The sequence below is a fragment of the Otolemur garnettii genome, unplaced genomic scaffold (genome assembly GCF_000181295.1).
Source record: "Otolemur garnettii isolate 467f Iridium unplaced genomic scaffold, OtoGar3 scaffold00002, whole genome shotgun sequence".
In the NCBI taxonomy this organism is placed as follows: Eukaryota; Metazoa; Chordata; class Mammalia; order Primates; family Galagidae; genus Otolemur; species Otolemur garnettii.
Genome location: NW_003852397.1, coordinates 47,601,911 through 47,622,962, shown reverse-complemented (window position 1 = coordinate 47,622,962; position 21,052 = coordinate 47,601,911). Strand labels below are relative to the sequence as shown.

The 21,052-nt window shown below is 39.6% G+C and overlaps 1 protein-coding gene across 1 annotated transcript in view; it reads left to right on the top strand.

Annotated features, from left to right (window-relative positions):
• The window catches only part of GADL1 (glutamate decarboxylase like 1), a 137,828-nt gene that overhangs the window by 839 nt on the left and 115,937 nt on the right, over positions 1-21,052 (top strand). Inside the window, exons 2-8 of the mRNA XM_012805656.2 lie at positions 187-359; positions 4,959-5,085; positions 7,295-7,385; positions 11,093-11,199; positions 11,938-12,053; positions 17,626-17,705; positions 17,827-17,881. Of these exons, the coding sequence (XP_012661110.2) occupies positions 187-359; positions 4,959-5,085; positions 7,295-7,385; positions 11,093-11,199; positions 11,938-12,053; positions 17,626-17,705; positions 17,827-17,881 (749 nt within the window). The remainder of the gene's footprint in view (positions 1-186; positions 360-4,958; positions 5,086-7,294; positions 7,386-11,092; positions 11,200-11,937; positions 12,054-17,625; positions 17,706-17,826; positions 17,882-21,052) is intronic.

Sequence of the window (21,052 nt, the reverse complement as noted above, 5' to 3'; positions counted from 1 at the left end):
TCATGTCATTGAGTATTCAAATAAATTGTCAGCTCAATCTCCCAAAGGACACATTTATCTATTAGAAGAAGGCTTGTCATTGGGAGCTCGGATGGTGAGCCATTTCCCACCCCTACCGCCACCCGTGTGTTTTGGTGTGATATAATAGGTTATCTCAAAAAGCGCATTTTGTTTGTGTGGTTCCAGGAGATAACGATCAACAAGACATGGTTCCAAATAAGAAGAGTGCTGTTCTTGTGGATGGGATTGTACTGAATGGCCCTACAACAGATGCAAAAGCAGGAGAAAAATTTGTTGAAGAGGCCTGCAGGCTAATAATGGAGGAGGTGGTTTTGAAGGCTACAGATGTCAATGAGAAGGTGAGAATAAAAACCTGTAGGAAATTCCAAGAATGGGAAAGGTAGGTTTTTTTCTCCAAATCTGTGTGTCTGGATGTAAGAAAGATGGGCAGTACAAGCTTCCATTTCCTCTCTACTTTTGCCCAAAGGAATGTCCAGATACCCAAACTTGGGCCTTGCCTCAGCCAGTCTGCTTTCCTTATAGGGTTGACCCCTTACTCCTCCAGACATCCTTTGTGGGAAGATTAGCTGAGCCCTAGACCTTTATCAGATAAGACCGTGAAGCACAGGGATAAAGCTTCCTGCTCTAGATAATCATATAGATTATGAACAACCTGCTGATCTGATTTATACACTTTCTAAAACATGTTTGCGCTCCATTTTCTTGTGCATATTCTCTGTGTTGCTAGTGAAAATCAAGCAGAAGCCAGAAAAGAGCATGAAAAGTTTATTATTATTATTATTATTGTCTTAGTAATCAGGGGCTTATCTGAGTTTAGACTGTAAGTCTTGGGTTGTTAAGTCTGACTCTTGACTGGTACCAATTACTGGGTCTAGGTTACAAATTCATATTCAAATTAACATTAGAACTACTACTAATGGCATGTGTTGTGATGAGTACTTACTATGTGCTAAGAACTGACCTAAGGATTACTCCACATGTAATTGTGTGTTTAATCCTTACAAAACCTCGAAGAGGCAGGTACTATTAATTGTCATCATTTTAGTGATAAGGAAGAAATATAGGCACAAAGAGATCAAATATCTTGCCCCAAATTACACACTAGTGTATATTGGAGCTGCGACTTACATCCAGACATTCTGACTTAGAAATCTACCCCTTTAATTATGCCTTTATTTGCTTCTTAAATTGCTGAATTTTCCTTTTTGACACCAGTCACTTTTCATGCTGGAACTGGATCACTGAATGGGTATGTGAAAAAGATATTTATCTCAATTTCATTAATCAGAAATAAATGATATTTTGAAAAGAATTTGATGTGAATTTTTTTATTTTTGATGACATACATTTGAGACAACTAATTGGAAAATAGATTGACCTGACCCATGAACATAGAATAGTTATGTTTAAGGCAGAACCTCTGATGCTTCTTATTTATCCAGATCGCGTATTTACAATTGCATATTTTCTTTTGTTCTCCGGACTCCTGCAATACATTAGGCATGCTTTCTTTTGGAGCACAGCATTCCTTTGGCAGGATTTTTTTAATTGGCCTTTATTCAGTCATTAAATATTAACTGAGTTTTAGCTATGAGTAAGGCATTATATTCAGCCCTGGAGGATATAAAGAAAAATACAGTAAAGGCCTAGCTTTGCACAGAATTTGTAATCTAATTGAATGGATAAGTTTTCATTAGAAAGGAGAACAGGGGGTCCCACTGAGAATGTGATAAATGCTGGGAGGTTGGAGCAGACTTTGGGGATTCCACAGAGGATGGGCACTTTGAGCTTGGATGTGAAATGTAAAGGTTACAAGGTGTCTTTGACATAGGAAGGGGACTTTTTTGCCTGGAAAGGGCTCACACAGGGAATTAATGAGATATTAGATGAGAAGAGGAGGCTTAAAATCCTGAGTTATCCTCAGTTACCGGTTGAGGAACTACAAGTCCACAGCAGCCTACTAGATGTCCAGGCTGTCCACGTGAAGGTGGATGGAAAGCTATGCTGGGGCTGTGGGCAGGAGGCAAAGGGTTTGTACCACTAGACTTAGTCTACTTTGGCTGAGATGCAGCAGGACTCCATTAAAAGGTGACCTGCGGATGTGTATCCACGATTAGCGAGGTGATGACTTCTAGTGCCCTCTCCAGCAGATATTCTTCATCAGCGTCTTTTAAGAAATTTACATATCATTTACATTCAGTAAAATTTACTGAATTACTTTTGGTTTTCAAGTCTGGGAGTTTTGACAAGTCATTTCTGTGTCCCCACAATCAAGACATAGAACCGTTCCATCACCCCCCAAATTTCCCTCTGCCCTTCTTTCATCAACGCCTGCCCTCCTCTCTGGTCCCTGGAAACCACTGCTCTGTTTTCTTCCTCTGTAGTTTTTGCCTTTCCAGATGGTCATGTAGATGGAATCATAATGCAAGTAGCTGTTTGAGTCTTGCTTTGCCCCCTCAGCAGAACGCGTTTGAGACTTATCCACGCTGTTGAGTGCATTAGTCATCAGTCGCTTCTTTCAGTTGTCTCAGGAAATTTTGATTTACCTCTGCCAGTCATGGGTAGAGAATCGGAGCTTAGCCTCATACCACTCGCACAACTTGACATTTCCTCCCCCTTCCCCTGACAGCCACCTCCAAGTCTTCTCACTCCCTGACTACTTCCCCATCCCTCTCCTCTCCTCTGCAGCCAAACTTTTTGAGATTGTCTCCACTTCCTCCCTCCTTCCATTTCTTCACCTCCTACATCCTCACTTCAAGGCAATCTGGCCTCCGCCCCCACCTCCCTAAGTCAAACTGCTCCTGCCAAGAACACTTCTTGTTGGTGAATCCAGGAGCACTTCAGTCTTCATCTGATTTGGCGTCTCAGCAGTGTTTTGACAATGGTGATCATCTTCTCCTCCTTAAAACTTCTTTTTTCTTGGTTTTAGTAACACTAGACTCTTCTAGGATTTCCCCTTCCTCTCTGGGCTGTCCCCCACAGCATCTCCGAGCTCCTCTCCTGGCGCTCACTCTGTAAGTGTTGGTGCAGCCCAGGGGAGATCCCACAGTGCTTCTCTTTGCTGTAGGTTCTCCCTGAACCACACAGAGATTGTATGTTTACTATTACCTTTTCATAGTGATTGTCTGGAACTCTGTCCCTGATCTTTCACAAGAGCCCCAGACCCACTACTATAATCCTTTTGGACATTCTAAAGGTGCCTTGTACTAAACGTGCTCAAAACTCATCATCTCCGACCCACCCTCAACCAGATCCATCTCCCGCTATTCCCATTGCCACAGTCCAAACCTTTCGTCCAAGTTAGAAACCTCGAGATTATTCTTGGTTCATCCCTTTCTCTCTCCCTGAGCATCTAATTGATTTCCAAGTCTATTGATTCTTCATTTTAGTTACTCTAGAAACTACATGCTCCATTCCCACAGCACAGCTGTCATCCAGAGCACCACCTTCTCTTGCCTGGCTTCCTACAGTTACCTCTTACTTACACTTTTACTTGGAATGGCCACATAGCAACTAAAACTGCCCACCCAAACACAAATGGGATCATTTCATTTCCCATCCTGAACAGTGGCTTCCTTAGAGCCAAGTTCAAACTCTGTGACTTGCCACAAAAAGCACATCATGATTTGCATGAGCCTTACTTATATCTCTCTGATTGTTCATTGATTTATTCAACGTATCTTTACGAACCCCTATTTTTGTGCAGGCTCTGTGCTAGTTAATTTTTGAAAAGTGAGCAAACAGGACAAGATCTCTTTTCTTATGGAGATGATGTAGGACGTAAAAAAGAAACGAATAGCTGTATGTTAGAAGGTAACATATGTTTGGGGGGAAACGATAGAGATGGGGTAATGGGCAGATTGTAATTTTAAGTAAGAGAATCAAGATCGCTGTTATTGAGAAAGTGACATTTGAGCAAAGCTTTGAAAAAAGTGAAGGAATCAGCTTTTCTCTCTTCTCCTCCTGCCTTCTCTCTCTCCTGTCTTCCCCCTCACTCTTCTCCACTCTGTCTCTCTTCTCTTCCCCACTCTCTCCCCTCTGTTCTCCCCTCCTCGGTGCTGCTCTGCAGCCTCCCTCCCCCCACCAATAAAAACCTTTCATACAAAAAAACAAAAAAAAAAAAGTGAAGGAATCAGGGATAAGCATATTTGGAGACGCAGCATTCTCGGTAGGGAACACAGACAGCACAGATACCTAAGACGGGAACATGCTTGGTGTATTCAAGGAATGGTAACAGGGCCAGGCTTAGGGGCAGAGTCAGCCAGGAGGACAGTAGCGAGAGAGGAAGGACAGCCAGGGGAAGCAGATCACTTGGGATCATTTTATGTCTTTGAAAGGATTTCAGCTTTTGCTTTGAAGGAAATAGGGGGCTGTTGTGTATATTTGATCAGAGGAGTGACCACAGCTTAGCTTTAAGAGGATCACTGGCTGCTAGGTGATAGTAGACTGTCCAGGACAGAGTACTAGCAGAGAGAAGACTTAGGAAGCAACTTCAGTATTCCAGCTTTATACATTGCGTTTCTCTTTCTTAAAAATCCATGTGTTAGCCACAACCAAACTCACCTAATTATCCAGATGTGCTATAGGATCCCTTATTTTTCACCTTTGTTCCTCCTGTTACTTTCATCTAGAAGACTCCTTGTATCACTCTAAGCCCTAACCTTTGTATGAGTCTCTCTACTCTTATTTATATAATCCCTTAGATATTGGTTTCTCTAGGAAATCTTCTTTGACCTTGCAAGTGTAAGATGGAGCCTCTCATTGTCCCGTGGCATCTGTATTGCTATCATAACTCTTTTCATGCTGCACTCTAGTTGCAGGTTTAAACCTCCCCCTTGCCTGGAAGCTTCATGAAGGTGGAGTCCATCAACTCACATCCTCTCAATACCTGGCTCTGGTGGTCGGGGATTAATTGTTTATTGTCACTGAACCTCCAGGTGTGTGAATGGCGGCCTCCTGAGCAGCTGAAAGAACTTCTTGATTTGGAGATGAGAGACACAGGCGAGTCACCTCACAGGCTGTTGGAACTCTGCCAGGATGTAATACGCTACAGTGTCAAAACTAGTAAGAACTTAAATTTACTTTCTCTGTTTTAAAAGCATTATTTACCTCTCAATAAAGTCGAGTATAACAATGTTTATGGGATGAGAAAACTGGATTAAAAAAAGTGGTTATGATGTTTTTATAATTGTCTGCTTAATCTCTAATCCGAATTTATTGTCCAAAGTTCAAGATAAGTTGATAGGAAAGCTGTTGGTGTTAGTCCTTATATATAAATATCATCTTCGCCTTGCCAATCCCCATTCTTCCATTTACAATTAAGACCATCCATGCAACTTGTCTCATGTTGGCCCAAGGTGGCAAATACAATATGTAATAATTTATATATTATATAAATTTGTTAAGGGATTTTAAATCTGGATGGCCCAGAATATGCTCCTCCTCCCCCCCAAAAAGTTCAAGAGGGTATCTTTAATATAAACAAGAATAGATTTATTTGGAAGAAACTGAAGAACCTTTGAACTGAGAAATTATAAATTACTTCATCAATCAGCAGAATCAAAAATATAAACACCTCTAAGCAGATAAAAGAAAAATGAATATGTGGTTATAAGTTTTTGCTAGGATTGCTTTGCAATGATGTCCTAGCCACTGCAGTCCAGTCTTTTTTAAAATGTAGTGATGTGACATTGTCTGTCTTACTCGGAGGTACTATTCCAACTTGACTACTAATATTCTGTTCACTTAGCGAACAAGTTTCAAAAATGGGGGAATAACTTCCCCAAATTTGCATTTCTCAGTGTGATGTAAAGGTAATCTAGTGCTTAACACCACATAGGCGTTATGCCTTGTGAATTCTGACACTAGATTAAATTTAGTGGAAAGAACATAATAAAATTCTGGCTAAAAATAATTGGATTATATTCCCTTGAGAACGTCTGGTGTATGTATCAAAAACTCAGTTAGCATTTCGAAAGCAGAGATACATATCTTATTATTATGGTGCATGTCAGAAGTGTCGAATGACATTTAATGCAGCAGATTTTTCAGTTTACTGGATATTTTCCATAATGTTACCATGGAAATCAATCATAAATTAACACAGAACTAAAAAAAAAAAATCTTATTAAAATTACTTGTAGCAATGCTTGTTTTTTTTTTCCCCCAGATCAGAAGAACTTTTCCCTGTTTTCAGTTGAAAAGACATTTTCTTTTGAGATTTTTGGTTTTTATTGAACCTCTAGGTTAAAAAAGTAACAAAACTAAGACCAAATGCTGTGAGTTGTAATGAGAGGTCACCAGATAAAATGGTTCCTAAATGGAGAAATAGACCTCTTGCCTTTTTCTCCTCTGTGATGCTGGGCTGCCTGAGATCGCCAAGTTTAGTTCGGTTAGCCTAGTGTCTGGTGTGAATATTCACACTGTGGAAAGCCCAGAACCTTTATGAGACCTTTTATATGAGAAGGAAAAAATTTAAAGCTGGAACTAGAAGTTATTTAAGTCTTTAGGGTGACTGTGGTTGAAGTAAGCTGCACCAGAAAGTTTATATAAGCTAGGTGATGACTCACAGCTTATCCATCTACAAAATGCTGATTGCCCTGGTCCAGTCTGAAAAATGAAAAGGCCACTCATTACCTGTAGCCTGAGGTGAACCTGTGGGTGAGTGAAATGCATTTGAGGAGAGGGAAGTTACTACTGATATTTTCAGAAATAAAGGCAACAGGCAGACTGTTCAATAATCCATTTATCACACTCTGGTTTGGGTGTGGCTTGTAGACAAGAGGAGCAGGAAAATCCCAGCTGTTCAAAGAATGCTCAGGTTTTACTTAGAAACATTCTTTTTGCAGTAGAAAGGGCTGTGTCCTCAATATTTTTTCTTTGTATATAGTCATAGTTTGAATAATTTTTAATTGCGGGATAATTTATATTCAAGGAGGCGAACAAATCTTAAGTACAGATTTGAATTTGTACATATCTGTACATAGGGAGCCATCACCCAGACAGAGATACAGACCATTTCTAGGACTCCAAAGGCTGCCTCTATCCCCTCCCTACTGAAAATTCTTTCTGCAAAGTATCTAGAATTCTTACCTCTATCTCCATGGGCAGTTTGCTGATTATCAATGTCATGTAAGTGGAATCATGCTATCTATATATACTTGATTGTGTCTGGCCGCTTTCATTGTCTGAAAGATTCGTTTATGTTATTGGTGTATCAATCTTTCTTCTTTATTAGTACTGTGTAGATAAATACAGTGTTTTAAATTTACAGACCACCCAAGATTTTTCAACCAGTTGTATGCTGGACTTGATTATTACTCCTTGGTGGCCCGATTTATGACAGAAGCATTGAACCCGAGCGTGTAAGTGCCATGCTACTGGAATTTCACACCAAACATGGATTTGAGATATTTTTAAATGGATTATATTTTATTCTATAAATTTCAATTTAATGGTTTCTTTTGCACAGTGTCATCATAAATAATGGAATAGTCTTATGACATTTAACAGTAAGGAAAGGGTGTTTGATTTGTACAGTGGTACTGTGAGATGGGTAAGACAGGCATTGTTACTTCCATTTAACAGAAGAGAAAATTGATGAAGCCACTTTGTATTAGTTCTGGCGCGAAAAGCCATTATCTGTGCTACATGTTGGAGAAACATTTTGAATAAAAACAAACATTGATTCTGCCCTCATGGTGCCTGAAATCAATAAGGATTTCAGAGAAAGAATGGAGAGGGAAAGAGAGATGCTAATAGAAATTATCCATACAAATTAATGAAATATTCAAAGTCTCAGATGAAGAAAAAGTGCCCTGTGCTATAAGTATAAAAGGCATTTTTCCCTAGTGGGAGCTCAGAAATGTGTACTAGGAAAATGTGGCAGAAAGAACTGAAGAATGAGAAAATGGTAACTAGGTGAAAAGGGGAGAAATGAGTTGCAAGTAAAGAGAACAGCACGTGTAAAGGCCCTGTGGCAGGAGGCGGCATAGCATACTCTAGGGCAGTGTGGGTATAGTTGAGAGAGCTATAGAGACTGCAGTGGAGAATAAGACTAGGAAGATAGATAGCAGCCAGACATTCAGGGCCCAAGCAACCATGTTTATGAGTGCCATGGAAAGTCATGGCAAGTTTCAAAATCTTGGATTCCATTTGCTTATTGAAAAGATCTCTGGAAATATGGAGAGCAGATTGGAAAGGACTAATTAGAAGGGCTTTACCGTAGTCTGCTGAGAGATTGAATGTGGACAATAGAAGTATTGATAGAGTGGGAAGAAATGTGTTTAGATGATAAAACAGAAAGGACTGGGTAATATTATACCTTGGAAATGAAGATCAGAGGGGGAGAATGTTTTGGCATGAGGCTTGAGTTTCTGGCTTTCATAGCAGGGGTGATGGGCATGTTGTTCATTGACATGAGAAGCACACAGAGAGAGAGGGCCAGTTTTCAAGTACTTGGTGGAAGAACCAAGATCAGGAATTCAGTTTTCAGTTGTGAGCACTTGAGTTTGTATTGACTCCAAAATATCCAAGAATATATATGAACTAAGCTGAGAGATATATGGGCCTGGAATTCTGATTTTGATATGATAGGCATACATTTCAGTGAAATGACAGCAATTGAAATAGTGGGCATGGATGAGATTCCCTAAATCAGTGATTGTCAGTCCTGACTGCTCATTAGAATCAACTGGGAAATTTTTAAATAAAACTATTGATACCATTTTCTGGGTATGTCCCATGAATTGATATATTTAAAAACTCAATAAGTGATTTTTTTTTTTTTAGAGACAGAGTCTCACTTTGTCACCCTCAGTAGAGTGCTGTGGCGTCATAGCTCACGGCAACCTCCAGCTCTTGGGCTTAGGCAATTCTCTTGCCTCAGCCTCCCAAGTAGCTGGGACTACAGGCATCAATAAGTGATTTTAATAAGCAGCCAGGATGAAGAATCATCCAGGGGACAGGCTGTGGAATGAAAAGAGAAGAGGGCTTAGGACTGGGCCTTGAGGAGTCCACCATTAAATAGTTAGGAGGAGGAGAGTCAGCTTACAATGGAGAGAGAAGAAGGAGAAAATAAAGGGAGAGAGCGTGCCTAGTGTCATGTGTATTAAGTATTCAATTAAGACAGTGACTAAAATATGTCCACTGGATTAGTGACATGAATGTCATTGGTGACTTAGAAATGTTTTGGTGGAGTGATGAAGGCATATTCCAGGTTACAGTGGGTAGAAGAGGAAGTGGTAGGTAAATCAGAAGAGACAGTCAAGTTTCACAATTCTTTGAACATTTTACATATCCTAGATTTTCTAACTCCTTGTTTAGGTTCCTTAATCTGAAATATTTAGGTTTTTGAACAACTAAATTGCTGCTAATCTGAGCCATTCACTCAAAGTGTAGTTAACCCATGAATTCATTCCATATTGTCCTCTCTCCCATCTTGAGGCCTACTTCCAAGTTTACAGTTGGGCTAGTTTTCAAATACAAGTTTAATACTGACTTTTCCATTACATAAAAGAGAATGATTCATTTTTATTGGTAGGTATACATAAACATGTGTACATTTTTCATACTTTTGATGTGTATAAACTGGTTGCACAATATGTTTGAAAAGAACATCTTATTTTAAAAAAAGAACCCATCTAAAATGACGTGGTACCTGTAGAGTGCTTGACACAAAAATAGGTGATATGTAACAAGATCTTCAACATTTTTTAGCCTCCACCCAAAGGCTTCCCCTTTCGGATGTTAAAATAATTGTGATTTAAGTCTGTAACTATAAATCTAAATGTGTCTGCTTAGTTTATGTATTTAGAGTACACACCTATTCAGCTACAATTTAATGTAATCTCTTAATGAGTAGGAGATTATAGATATTTAGTCACTCTCAGGTTATCTGGGAAGAAGAGACTCAAGCAAATCATGGTAACTTTTGTAATTGGTATTCCCTGGAAAGTCACTATAGCTGGGATTTAGTGAGCGGGACATTTATTAAGGAGCACCCTGGGGATCAGCATGGGTGACCTGAGGAGCTGAGGAGGAGAATGTGCAAAGGAGGGGTTAGTGGGTAAGCTGTCATCCTGGCTCATGGCTATCTGAGCTGACCTCTGGAGATCTCAGGAGTGACATTTTTCCTGAAAAGTCGCCTAGAAATTGTCCAGGCCTTTACACCTCCAGCTTTAGCAGTTTTCAGGTGTGGACTGCCACTGGAAGGGGTGTGACCTTGGGGAGGTAGATCCCTGCAGTTGAGATGATGCCTAGAGGGGCTAACACAGCAGTGCTCTTTGAAAATACCGTTCCATCCTGGGCCAACAAATCCTTCATCAATAGGGGATCTGGCTGGTATTCTGGGTAAAATCATCATGTAATCAGAGATGTCCCACAGAGCACTTCCTGTTTCTACAAACACAGTGTCGTAGAGGAAGGCCTGGCTCAGGACGGGTAGTGCCCAACCTTTTCTCTTCTCTGCAGTGCCCAACCAACCTTTTCTCTTCTCTACCGCACATAGGAAGAAGAGTTGGCTTGGGCTGCACATTAAATACACAAACACTAACAAAAGCTAATGAACAAAAAGTTAATTCATAATTTTAACTATCTCTGACACCACAGATTAGCAAAATGGTCCTCACGTAATCTGCATGCAGCCCAGGGGCACCCCTGATAGAATATCTAGTGCTGACTGTTGGCACCCTCATGCTAGTAACATCATAAAACCCAGTTACCATGACCGTAGACTTATTTGACCAATATCATCACCCAAGACAGTAACCAAAGTACCCAAGAGAGAAATAGCCCTTGCTCATGGCTAATGCAAAGAACTCAGATGTATTACCTTCTTCTCTCCTCATGGAATTGAAGTTTTCCTCCAAATTAAGACTGCTAGAACAGACTGCATATCCCTAAATCCACCAGCTATTGGCATGTATCTAACCATAGTACTATCACCGATGGAGAAAGTCCAAAGACTGCAGCAGTCACTTGGTTTAATAAAACTCTATGTGCATTTCCTGGGACACCAAAGGGATGTTTTGACTCTAGTCATAGAAGTGAAGTGTTTTTTATATCTATCTAGTTATACGTATGAGGTGTCCCCAGTGTTTCTGTTAGTGGAAGAAGCGGTTCTGAAGAAAATGATTGAATTTATTGGCTGGAAAGAAGGGGATGGAATATTTAACCCAGGTGAGTAAAATTAGTTATTGCCATCACCCTTCCACTATGAGCATCTAAAACTTTATTCACGAGATGAACAACTCCTTACACTTTTACACATTACAAAAAGTTGGATGTTAAAAATGCTGTTTGGTGAGAAGATAGCTTGTGCCTTTCTCCAGAGGGATAATATTTTCTGTTAATGCTACATAAATGACAAACATACTTAACAAATGAGATGTCTACAATTTAGGGTTCATATCTAACCCAAATGAATTTATCTGCTATCGAGAGTTGGAAAGGACTAAATGCTAAGCCTTCTAAATTGTTACACTGCTTTAACTTAGAAGGTTCCTGACTCATGTTTATTAATTGTACAGTCCTTTTCTGGAACCAGAGATGAACGTGTATGGTCGTTTTATTTTACTGAGCAGGTGACAGAAAGAAAGAATATTAACTATGGAGACTTGGGTACTGACCCTAAATCCAGAGCTAATAGATTGAAACTTTTGATTTGAAAAAGCCCCAAAATGAGAGACTAGACCAAAATTTCTCTCTTTGCTGAGATGAAAAGTTATAAAATTAAAGGTTATGGAGTGTGTAAATGGAATAGCCGGAGTAATGGAAGGAGGTTGTGTTCGATGCTTTTCCCAGTGCTTTGTCCTTAGGCTAGAGCAGCCATGGCCGTTCATGCTTTCCCCTGTACTTGGCACTTAATGAGCAATAACTTCATGATATAAATCTGTCACTTTAATTTTGTTTTTGCAGGTGGTTCAGTGTCTAATATGTATGCAATGAATTTAGCTAGATACAAATATTGTCCCGATATTAAGGAAAAGGGACTGTCTGGGTTGCCAAGATTGATCCTTTTCACATCTGCAGAGGTAAAAATTTATTCTCAATATCAGATACGGATTTTCTGAAAATGCATATTTAAGAGGGCTTGTTTGTTTGAAGATTCCTGATGCAATTTTATCCTATCCATGTGTGACTAATGCTGAAATGTAATGTAGTATTTTATTCCAAAGGAGATTCTGGTGGGTTTGATATTGTAATGCCTGCCTACCCAATTTTATATATCACCTTTATTTAAAATTTATAGCCTATAACATTTTCCTTAAGGAAAAAAGGAATATTTAATTTGAAAGTGCTGTCCCTTTCTCTCAATCTCTTTCTCAAGTGTCTTATTTATTAAAACTTACACCATCACTATTGATCTTGACTCTGTCTTCTACTCACATTTCCTTATAAAATCGATTACTTTGATTGACTAACATAAGGGGTTTGTATCTTCCTTTTCAAGGGGAAAAGGAGCTGTTCAGTAACAATGACCACAATCCAACACACACGCATGCACACACAGTTAGAGGTTGCCACAGTTTCCTGAGTCTCTTATTTTATTCTCCACTAAAGTAGGAGGTCAGACTGTGGATAAGCACATTGGCTTGGAGTTAGGCTGCCTGGATTCAATTCCTCTTTCCATCTTTTACTACGTAATTGACTTTGAGTAGGTCAGTTAACGTCTCTATGCCTCAGTTTTCTGATTTATAAAGATAAGTGTATTAGCCCTTGTAACTAAGTAATTATCCCAAAACCCAGTAGGATAGAACTATATAATAGATAATATTTTACAAAATATATATAACTATATGATATATGTAATAACCCTAACCCTTATATATTATATTATATATCATATGTAACTATATATCTTATAATATATAATATTATATATCATATAGTTAGTTATATATGATATATATAATAGTGATATGACATGATATATGATAGTTATATATATACACATATATGCTATACATATGTGTGTGTATGTGTATATATATATATATATACACACATATATGCATACATATATATAAAGATTTACAAGTCTTGGGCTACCTGGGCAGTCCTGCCGCTGTTCTCTGGGGACCCTTCCATCCTCTGGGAGTTGGCTGACTGATGGCTGATGTAGAAGTGGTTCACCTGGATGTCTCCAGTGATTCCTCTCTGCCCTGTGTGTCTTTCATCCTCCAAGAGTGTAGAGGTGTCCTCATTACAGTGTTGCATGTAAACGACAGCACAGAAACACACCATAGCTCTTGAGTCCTAGTTTCAGAACGAGCCATCATCACTTCTGCCTCATTTCCTTGGCAAAGTAAGTCATATCTATGGACTCAGATCTCAAATGTGGTAAAATAGAATCTGCTTGCTGAGCTGACCTGCTGCACAGTCCTCTGGCAAAGGATGTAGATACAAGATGCAGTGGACAATCAGGGCTACTAAAGCGACCCAGCAACCACATCGTGGTCATTGAATAGGGAATTGTTGCTAATGCTTCAGTGGATTATTGCATGTGAAGTGGCATCTGGCATAGAATAGTCCAGATTATTAGTTCTACTTGTTACTAGCAGGAGAATGGTCCAGGTATGGCAAAGAGGTTAGACGTAGACGTTACACCTTAAGCGCTGTCTTTGTATGGAAGAGATCCTTTTTTCCATTTTCTATTTTTGTGTGATTTGTGTGGGTGTCTCTGTCCAGTCTGTCACCACATCCTTCCAAGGTCCCTGGCGGGAAGAGTTCAGCTTCTTTACCTCCTGTGGTAATACACGTGGAAGGTCTCCATCAAAAACATGAGGTGGGGAAAGTTTGAAAGTTCTTTGTTATTTCCAGCTAGGCTCGCCTCTATTTATCATTTTCTTCCGCAAGCAAAAGTTACTTTATTATAGCAAAGGGAAAAATTGCACGCTGATTTCTCCTAGTGGGGGAAAACCTGACCCCCACTGTGCTGTCCTCTCACCCTCTCTGACCAGCACTTGGGCCAGTTCAGTGCCACAGGGAAAGAGAGAGATGAGTGATGGGTGGCATCTGAGAGGTTCTTCTTCGTAAGACATTCTTTCTGTGGCAAGAGAAGAATGTCTGTCATGTAGACAGCTGGGAGAAGTACTTGGTTATTGGGGATTATTTTGGGGTAGAGTTTCTCTCTGAGTTCCGGCCTTGGATATTTCAGTCGATCAGAGATACAAAATTCCTCCGGTGTTTGGACTGCTATTTCCAAGGCTGGGAAAGCTGGCCCCAGTCATCAGCTCAATAATTTTCAATTTTTCCTTATTCATATGGTTTAATCCTTGCTGGAGTTCTTTTTTTTGAGTATGGAAAGAGGAAGCCTGGAACGAGGGTAATGCTTGGGAAAGGTCCAGAACACAGGTGGGGGAGTGAAAAACATTGAAACTTCATGTAGTTGTGAAACCAGAACTAAGTGATTTTTTTTTAATTTCCAAAAAGAGGCAAAATATCTTGGCTAACATGCCAGCTGAAGTGGAAGCCAGAAAAAGCAAGAACTAGATGTTAATTCTACAGAAACATGTTGTCACTTTGACCACAACGTGTACTTGAATATACATCTTTCCGCACCCAGCTTCACTTTGCAGCTCTTTCCTCTCCCTGCTCTGCTGAGGAGACTCAGGTCATAACATTTACATTATTTTAATTCATATTTTATTGACCACTTTTGCTGCCGGTTATAACAAGTCAATACATTTAGTTAAAAATGAATTAAAGGAGGCAGTGTTTACAAACAGTCAATCCTATCTTTTTCTTTTTGTTACACCTTCCTTTTTTTCTCTTTGGTGTTCCGTCTGTGGCCCAGTCATTATTTTCCTGTACTGTTTTATTCAGGGGTCCTTGCCAGTTTTTGTACTTCCCCAAAGTACTCCATCTCTATCTTCCATTGTCAAATGCAGAATATGTGCAACCACCCCGAAGATGTTTCTGCATAATTCAGGGTTTGACCAGCATTCTACTATTGATAGAGACCTACCAGATCATAACAGAGACTGTGCAAAGTATCCTCTCCAGTGCAGAGTGGGAATGAAAAGAAGTGGTATTTTTGGAGGAAAATAATAAAAGCAATAGACCTATGGCTTAATTATCACTTAGGTATGAATTCTGCATTTGTTGAGTTCTTGGATAATTCAAATCACTTTTGGGATCAGCATAAAGTAGTCTTCATTGTTTGCCACTAAAAAGTGAGGGTGAAAAAGAAAGTCCTACCCCTAGGTGAGTGGGCGAGGCTGGGGAGAGGCAAGTACACCTTCTAGGGTGAATGTCTCAGCATTGTGCCTCCTTCAATTTGAATCTTGGGTGCTTCATTCTCTTCATTCTGTTCCTCCAGGCAAGACTAAGCTGGGTTGGCGTGCTCTTGCAGGCCTTCTCCTGGGCCGGCAGGTGCTTCTTACAATAGCCAGCAGGGTATGAAGCTGAATTCAGTTTATCTGGATTCTGTCTCTGGCCTCTTTGGGAATTAATGTGTGTTTTTGGAGAAGTCCTCTGGTCATTCTTTTTCTCCAGTCTCTAAGATGTAGTATTTACATACCTCATTCTTCCTACCAACTAATTGGAGCATCAAATCAGTCAGCATAACAAGGAGTCCATGTGTTTAGGGCAGGGTACATGTTGAGGAGAGGGCAGCAGCTTAGGAGAAACCCAAGGTCATAGAAAAAAATCCTTGTGGAACCAGAAAGTAAAACTTCAGCTCAATGCCGTCTTTCATGTAGGCACTTGCTATTTTATCTTTCTAGACATGAACACCCGCTGAGTTTTTTTCGTCTTGTGTAGATTTATGAAACCTGTGGGGAGGTTGGGTCTTAGAACAACTGACTTATCTTTTGCCAGTGATAGGAGCAGCCGCCGTTTGTTTCTAAATGCCGTTGTTACTTCTAAATTCTAGCCTTCTAGGTCTTTTCTTGAAACTGCTCAGCATGTCTGAAGCATCACCCTCTTTCTTTTTTTCTCCTTCCAGGGCTCTTTTCCTTCTCTGATGCTTTCAAATGTTTAGACTTTTAAAAAATCTGTCCCTGCCCATTTAAGATTGGCATTGGGCCATACTTTGCCCTGAGGTACTTAAAGATAGCTCTACTGAAGGAAGCTGGTATTATTCTAAGTTTTTCATTCTGTATGTCCATTGGCAGCAGGCACTTGCTATCTCTCAGGGGTGAGCACAGTGATTTTCCATATAGTCAGATGTTAGCGGGGTAGGAGAGCATTTCTCACTAGGAAATCAATAGTTGTTTGTTTTCCAGAGACTAAATCTCTGTTGAGAAATAATTGAACTTAGCTCTGTCAGCTTAGCTATGACAAGTCATCTTATGTCCCATCAGCATAGGCTGATGTAGCAAGTGGAAAAATTAAGTACATCTTCACATACATTATTACTCTTCATATGCACATGTTCTTGTAACAACCTGAAATAAATGCCTCCCATAGGCATTTTGGATATGTCCCCTTTGATATTTGGAAATCGATTATTTAGGATGGCTTCATTTTTCCTGGTGGTATTACTTCTGCATTTATTTTTACAGAGTTTACAAAAAAAGGGCTCTCAATAAAACTCTCTTGACAAAAGAAGGAAAAATATGACCACATTTGAGCAAATATATCAAGTTAAGTGCGAAGCCATGACTACTCTTTTAATGTATTCATACCTACAAATTAAATTACGAGGGTCTTTTTTTTTTTCGGTACAATAATGTCTTTTAGCACCTTCATTTTTCTGGCATGAGAAAGAATTAATTGACCACCTGTCCTCCCTAATGCGTAAAGAGAGACATCTTCAATGTTTGAATGCTAATTATTTTATGGTCTTTGTGTAGCATAGAGGAAAAGGCCTAACAATCTAGAGCATTTACTACTACTTGTCAATGAGAAATAGAGCAGACCCAATCCAGAATTATCTGCTAGCTTCGTGCATGCCATAACTGAGTAGTTGGTCTACAAATTATTATTACTTTATTCTTAACAATTTTAGCCACCTTCCTGTGTGTCTAATTTCAGTCTTGTGTTCAGTATTAAAGATTGGTCACTTCACTGATCAGCACTTACAACTCTTGTTTGCTCTTGGAAATGATTAGATTCTTCTCTAGTCTGTGGTTGCCATCCTTGAGAAAGAGTCTTGCTCTCTCCTTGGAGGGTTTTGAGTCAGCAGTGGACTAGATTCTAAGTTTCCATTAATACTGAAGCTCATTAGTAGCATGAAGAGAAACTTTTCTCAACATTATGGAAAACAGTAACCTCCAGTGACCTACTTTGTGCCGGACTCTGTGCCAAACCTCTTACATATCTCAACACGTCATCTCTAACAGGCAGATGGAGCGGGCACTATTGACATGACCTCTTTACAGATCAGCAAACTGAGGCTTAGAGATGTACATTATTTGTTCAAGATTCCCTATCTGGAACAACTTGAAGCTAAATCCCAGTTTCTCTGACCCCAAAGTCAATGTTCTTAACCACTATACTAAGGAGCTCAATTAAATTACTTTTCCTCTTTTTCTTGTATGCAATAACATCGCAAAGGTTGTGCTCAGCTGTAATGCCTTACACCCACTGGATAATAAGCCATGCTTTTTAATGCTGTATATTGATGTTTCTCCCTTCACCCTTCCCCCTTGAATTCAGTGTCATTACTCCATGAAGAAGGCAGCTTCCTTTCTTGGGATTGGCACTGAGAATGTTTGCTTTGTGGAAACAGATGGAAGGTAATGGGGACAGGATCTGGAGGGTCGTGGGTGGAGGTGAAAACTCATACTGTTTAAAAAGCAGTACCATTGACTGTTACCTCCTTAACATAACTGAAAGTCTCAAATCTGTGTCTCTTAGAGGTAAAATGATACCTGAGGAACTGGAGAAGCAAGTCTGGCAAGCCAGAAAAGAGGTGAGAGGAGGGAAAGAAAGAGGGAGAGAAAATGTGTATGTGTGTGTGGGGGGGGGGGCGAGGGAGGGAGAGAAAGAGAGAGAGAGAGAGAGGGAGAGGGAGAGGGAGAAGGAGAGAGAGAATGAATAACAGGAAGAGAATGCAAGCAGTCAAAACCATTTCTGTGCGTGGGAGAGAGGACAACACATTGCAGTTAAACTAGGGAAACTTATTAATTGTTCCATTTCCAGGGCTTGGCTCTGCAGGTTCTGTGGTTTCTTGGATGGTCTCAGTCCCAGCTGGCCAGAGCCTATTAAAACATTGATATCTCTGTATTCAGGATTCTTGGCTAGAGTAAGCCTCTAGGATGAACTCAGCCTCTCCATCAGGGTCCCATAGTCTATGCGCCTTGTAAATCCTCCCTCTGAGAAATCCACATGCCAAACCAATTGTCTCTGGGTTGCATTCAGTATAATTCCTGATTCCTTGATCAGCCTATCTTTCTAGGTTACTTCCAATCCACCTGACGGTGAGAATGGGACTAGTATTTCAGTGGCAGAATTTCTTTTCTTCCTGAAGTGCTATCAGTAGAATACATTACAACTGAAATGATAGAGAAGGCAAGGCATGGTCCTAGTCGCATGCTGTGCTGCAGCTGAGGCTGGCCCTGATGCCTGGTTTTTAAAAAGGTATGTCATTATTTTAGTGCCAGACATGTTGCTTTTTGGACCAAATCCCTGTCGGATTTGGGAAATCTACTTCACTGCTTCCCTGCCATCCCACTGCCACATCTACTGCTAAGGGAGCTTCAGAGAATTCTTCAATAACTTTCTAGTAGGTCGCAAAAAAGTCAGACAGGACTGCTAAAGAATGAATAGCCCAGCTTCTGAGTTGGAATGGAAGTATATGTATCCCTATAGGAATTCAAAAATCTAAGGATTTTTCTTTACATTTTCATAGTATATTTTTGTTGTCATACTCTTTTTTTCATATTTTCATAAAAAGCACCCTATGCCGAGACATGCTAGACCACCTTATGCTGGGCCATACTAGATTTGAACTTCTATATTTAAAATTCCTGCCATTATTACAGATGTCTAGCAAATACGTCAGGTCTAGAGTTCTCTCTCTTTTTTCTTAACCGTCTAATGACAAGTGGATTTGATATTTATCTGATGGTCGAGGTAGCAGACTTCCTTATTCTTCTGTAGGATTCTGCTTAACGGTGAGGAATTTCTACTATGAATTAGAGATATTGTTTGCTAGTTTGAATTTCATCCTTTTTCTACACACGTTCCTATCAAAACTAATTTTCTTTATGTCATTAATGCTTGTTGGTGGGGAATAGGGTTGTCTTCACTGTATAGTTTATATGATTCCTTCTTTCCTTCTTTCTCCCACCCCTCACCAAGAATTTCATAGTTTTCATCATGGAAAATTTCAAACATACAAAGATAATATAATAAATCTCTATCCATCCACCCCAGAACATCACCCATCCTGAGTTCACACTCCTTTCTACACCTTCCTTGTCCCATCTCCTGTCACTACCACTAGATCAGTCTGTGGCAGATCTGAAGCATCACACCATCCCATCTATCAATAGTTGAGTGTATCTGTAGAAGATATGTACTCCCTTTCAGAAAAAAAAAATATAAAAACACAATTATATCTGAGATATAGAATTTTGTTTATTTCTTTATTTTTTGGAGACAGGGTTTCAGTCTGTTGCCCTGGCTAGAGTGCCATGCCGTCAGCCTACCTCATAGCATCCTGAATCACCTGGGTTCAAGCGATCCTCTTGCCTTAGCCTCCTGAGTAGATGGGACTTCCGGCGCCCTCCAAAATACCCTGAGCTCAAAGGCTCCTCTGGCCTTGCCTTTGCAGAGTGTCAGGATGACAGGCCTAAGACACTGAACCTAGGTGAAAATAGAATTTTTTTACGCCACCAAATATTCAGTCTATATTAAAATTTCTCCCGCTGTGTTTATGTCACATAAATCTTTTTGATCTATAGCTTCAATGTATTTGTTGAGGTCCTTTGTCCTATGGAATTTTCCACATTACCAATTTTATAGGTTAAATCAAGAACTTAAGACTATAAGTGCTCCCCTCCTCTGTACCACTTGTCTGTTATCTATATTCCCTGTAATTTGGCAGTTAGACTTTGAGACCCAATGAGATTTCAATCGCATTTTTTTTTAACCAGGAAGGCTTCCTGGGTGGCATTTTGTCCTGATATCAGAAGACATCCTGTGTCTCTTTTTGTAATAACATTGAGTTTGGTATTGTCAGGCCGTCCATCATAAAAATCTCTGTCAGCCTCTTAGTCCATGCATTTCGCTGCCATGATGATTATTGTCTAACCCCGTTATTCCATGAAGTAATATTCTAATTCATTCTCTCATTCTTTCTTTATTTATTAGCAGGCATTATATTATAAAGAACAATGTCCCTCATCCCTATTTGGTTTCCCTAAAGAAATAGTTTATGTAGGCAAGGCAGGATAAATGTTTTAGTTTTCTCCTTTATTTATCAGTGTTTTAAATCATAAGCTTGTTGCATCCCTTAACAATCAGCCCTCATTTTTTTAGTATCATTAAGAATTCATGGTTCTCGCTTAGTGGGTTTTATTCCACTGCAGTCATTGGTATTCTTGTTGTTCAAATTTTTGTTTGTTTTGACAATGAAAGTACAGGAACCTGACATAATGCTCAAGTTAAGAACTTGAGGAAAAATTGCTTTAGGCACATTTAAAAGTAGGGCAATGGGGTTAGAGTTGGTATGTCTCCTCTGTTTTCTTTGAAGTCAGTTAGTACTAGAGTCTGAAATCACCAAGTACAAACTTTGCATGCATTGTCAGATAATAGTATGTGATGACTAGTTTATTTTTCTTGGTAGCTTCAGATTTAGTTGTTTCATTGTGAGCTTTTAACTTACATGTTTCAGATGTAAGGAAGTAGTACAGCAACTTTTTTTTCAGCTTGGATTTGGACTATGACCATCTATTAAAAAATTGTTAGAAAGTGACCTTGACCTGATGCTATTAAAAAATGGTGTAAAAGCATTAGAGGTTCTGAAGTACTTGCTGACAAGTTCAGACTAGAATGACAACTGAATATGCAGAGGTATTTTTGTGTACAAGTGTCTGAAATGACACACTTTCTTAGGGAATACAGCTGACCGGCACCA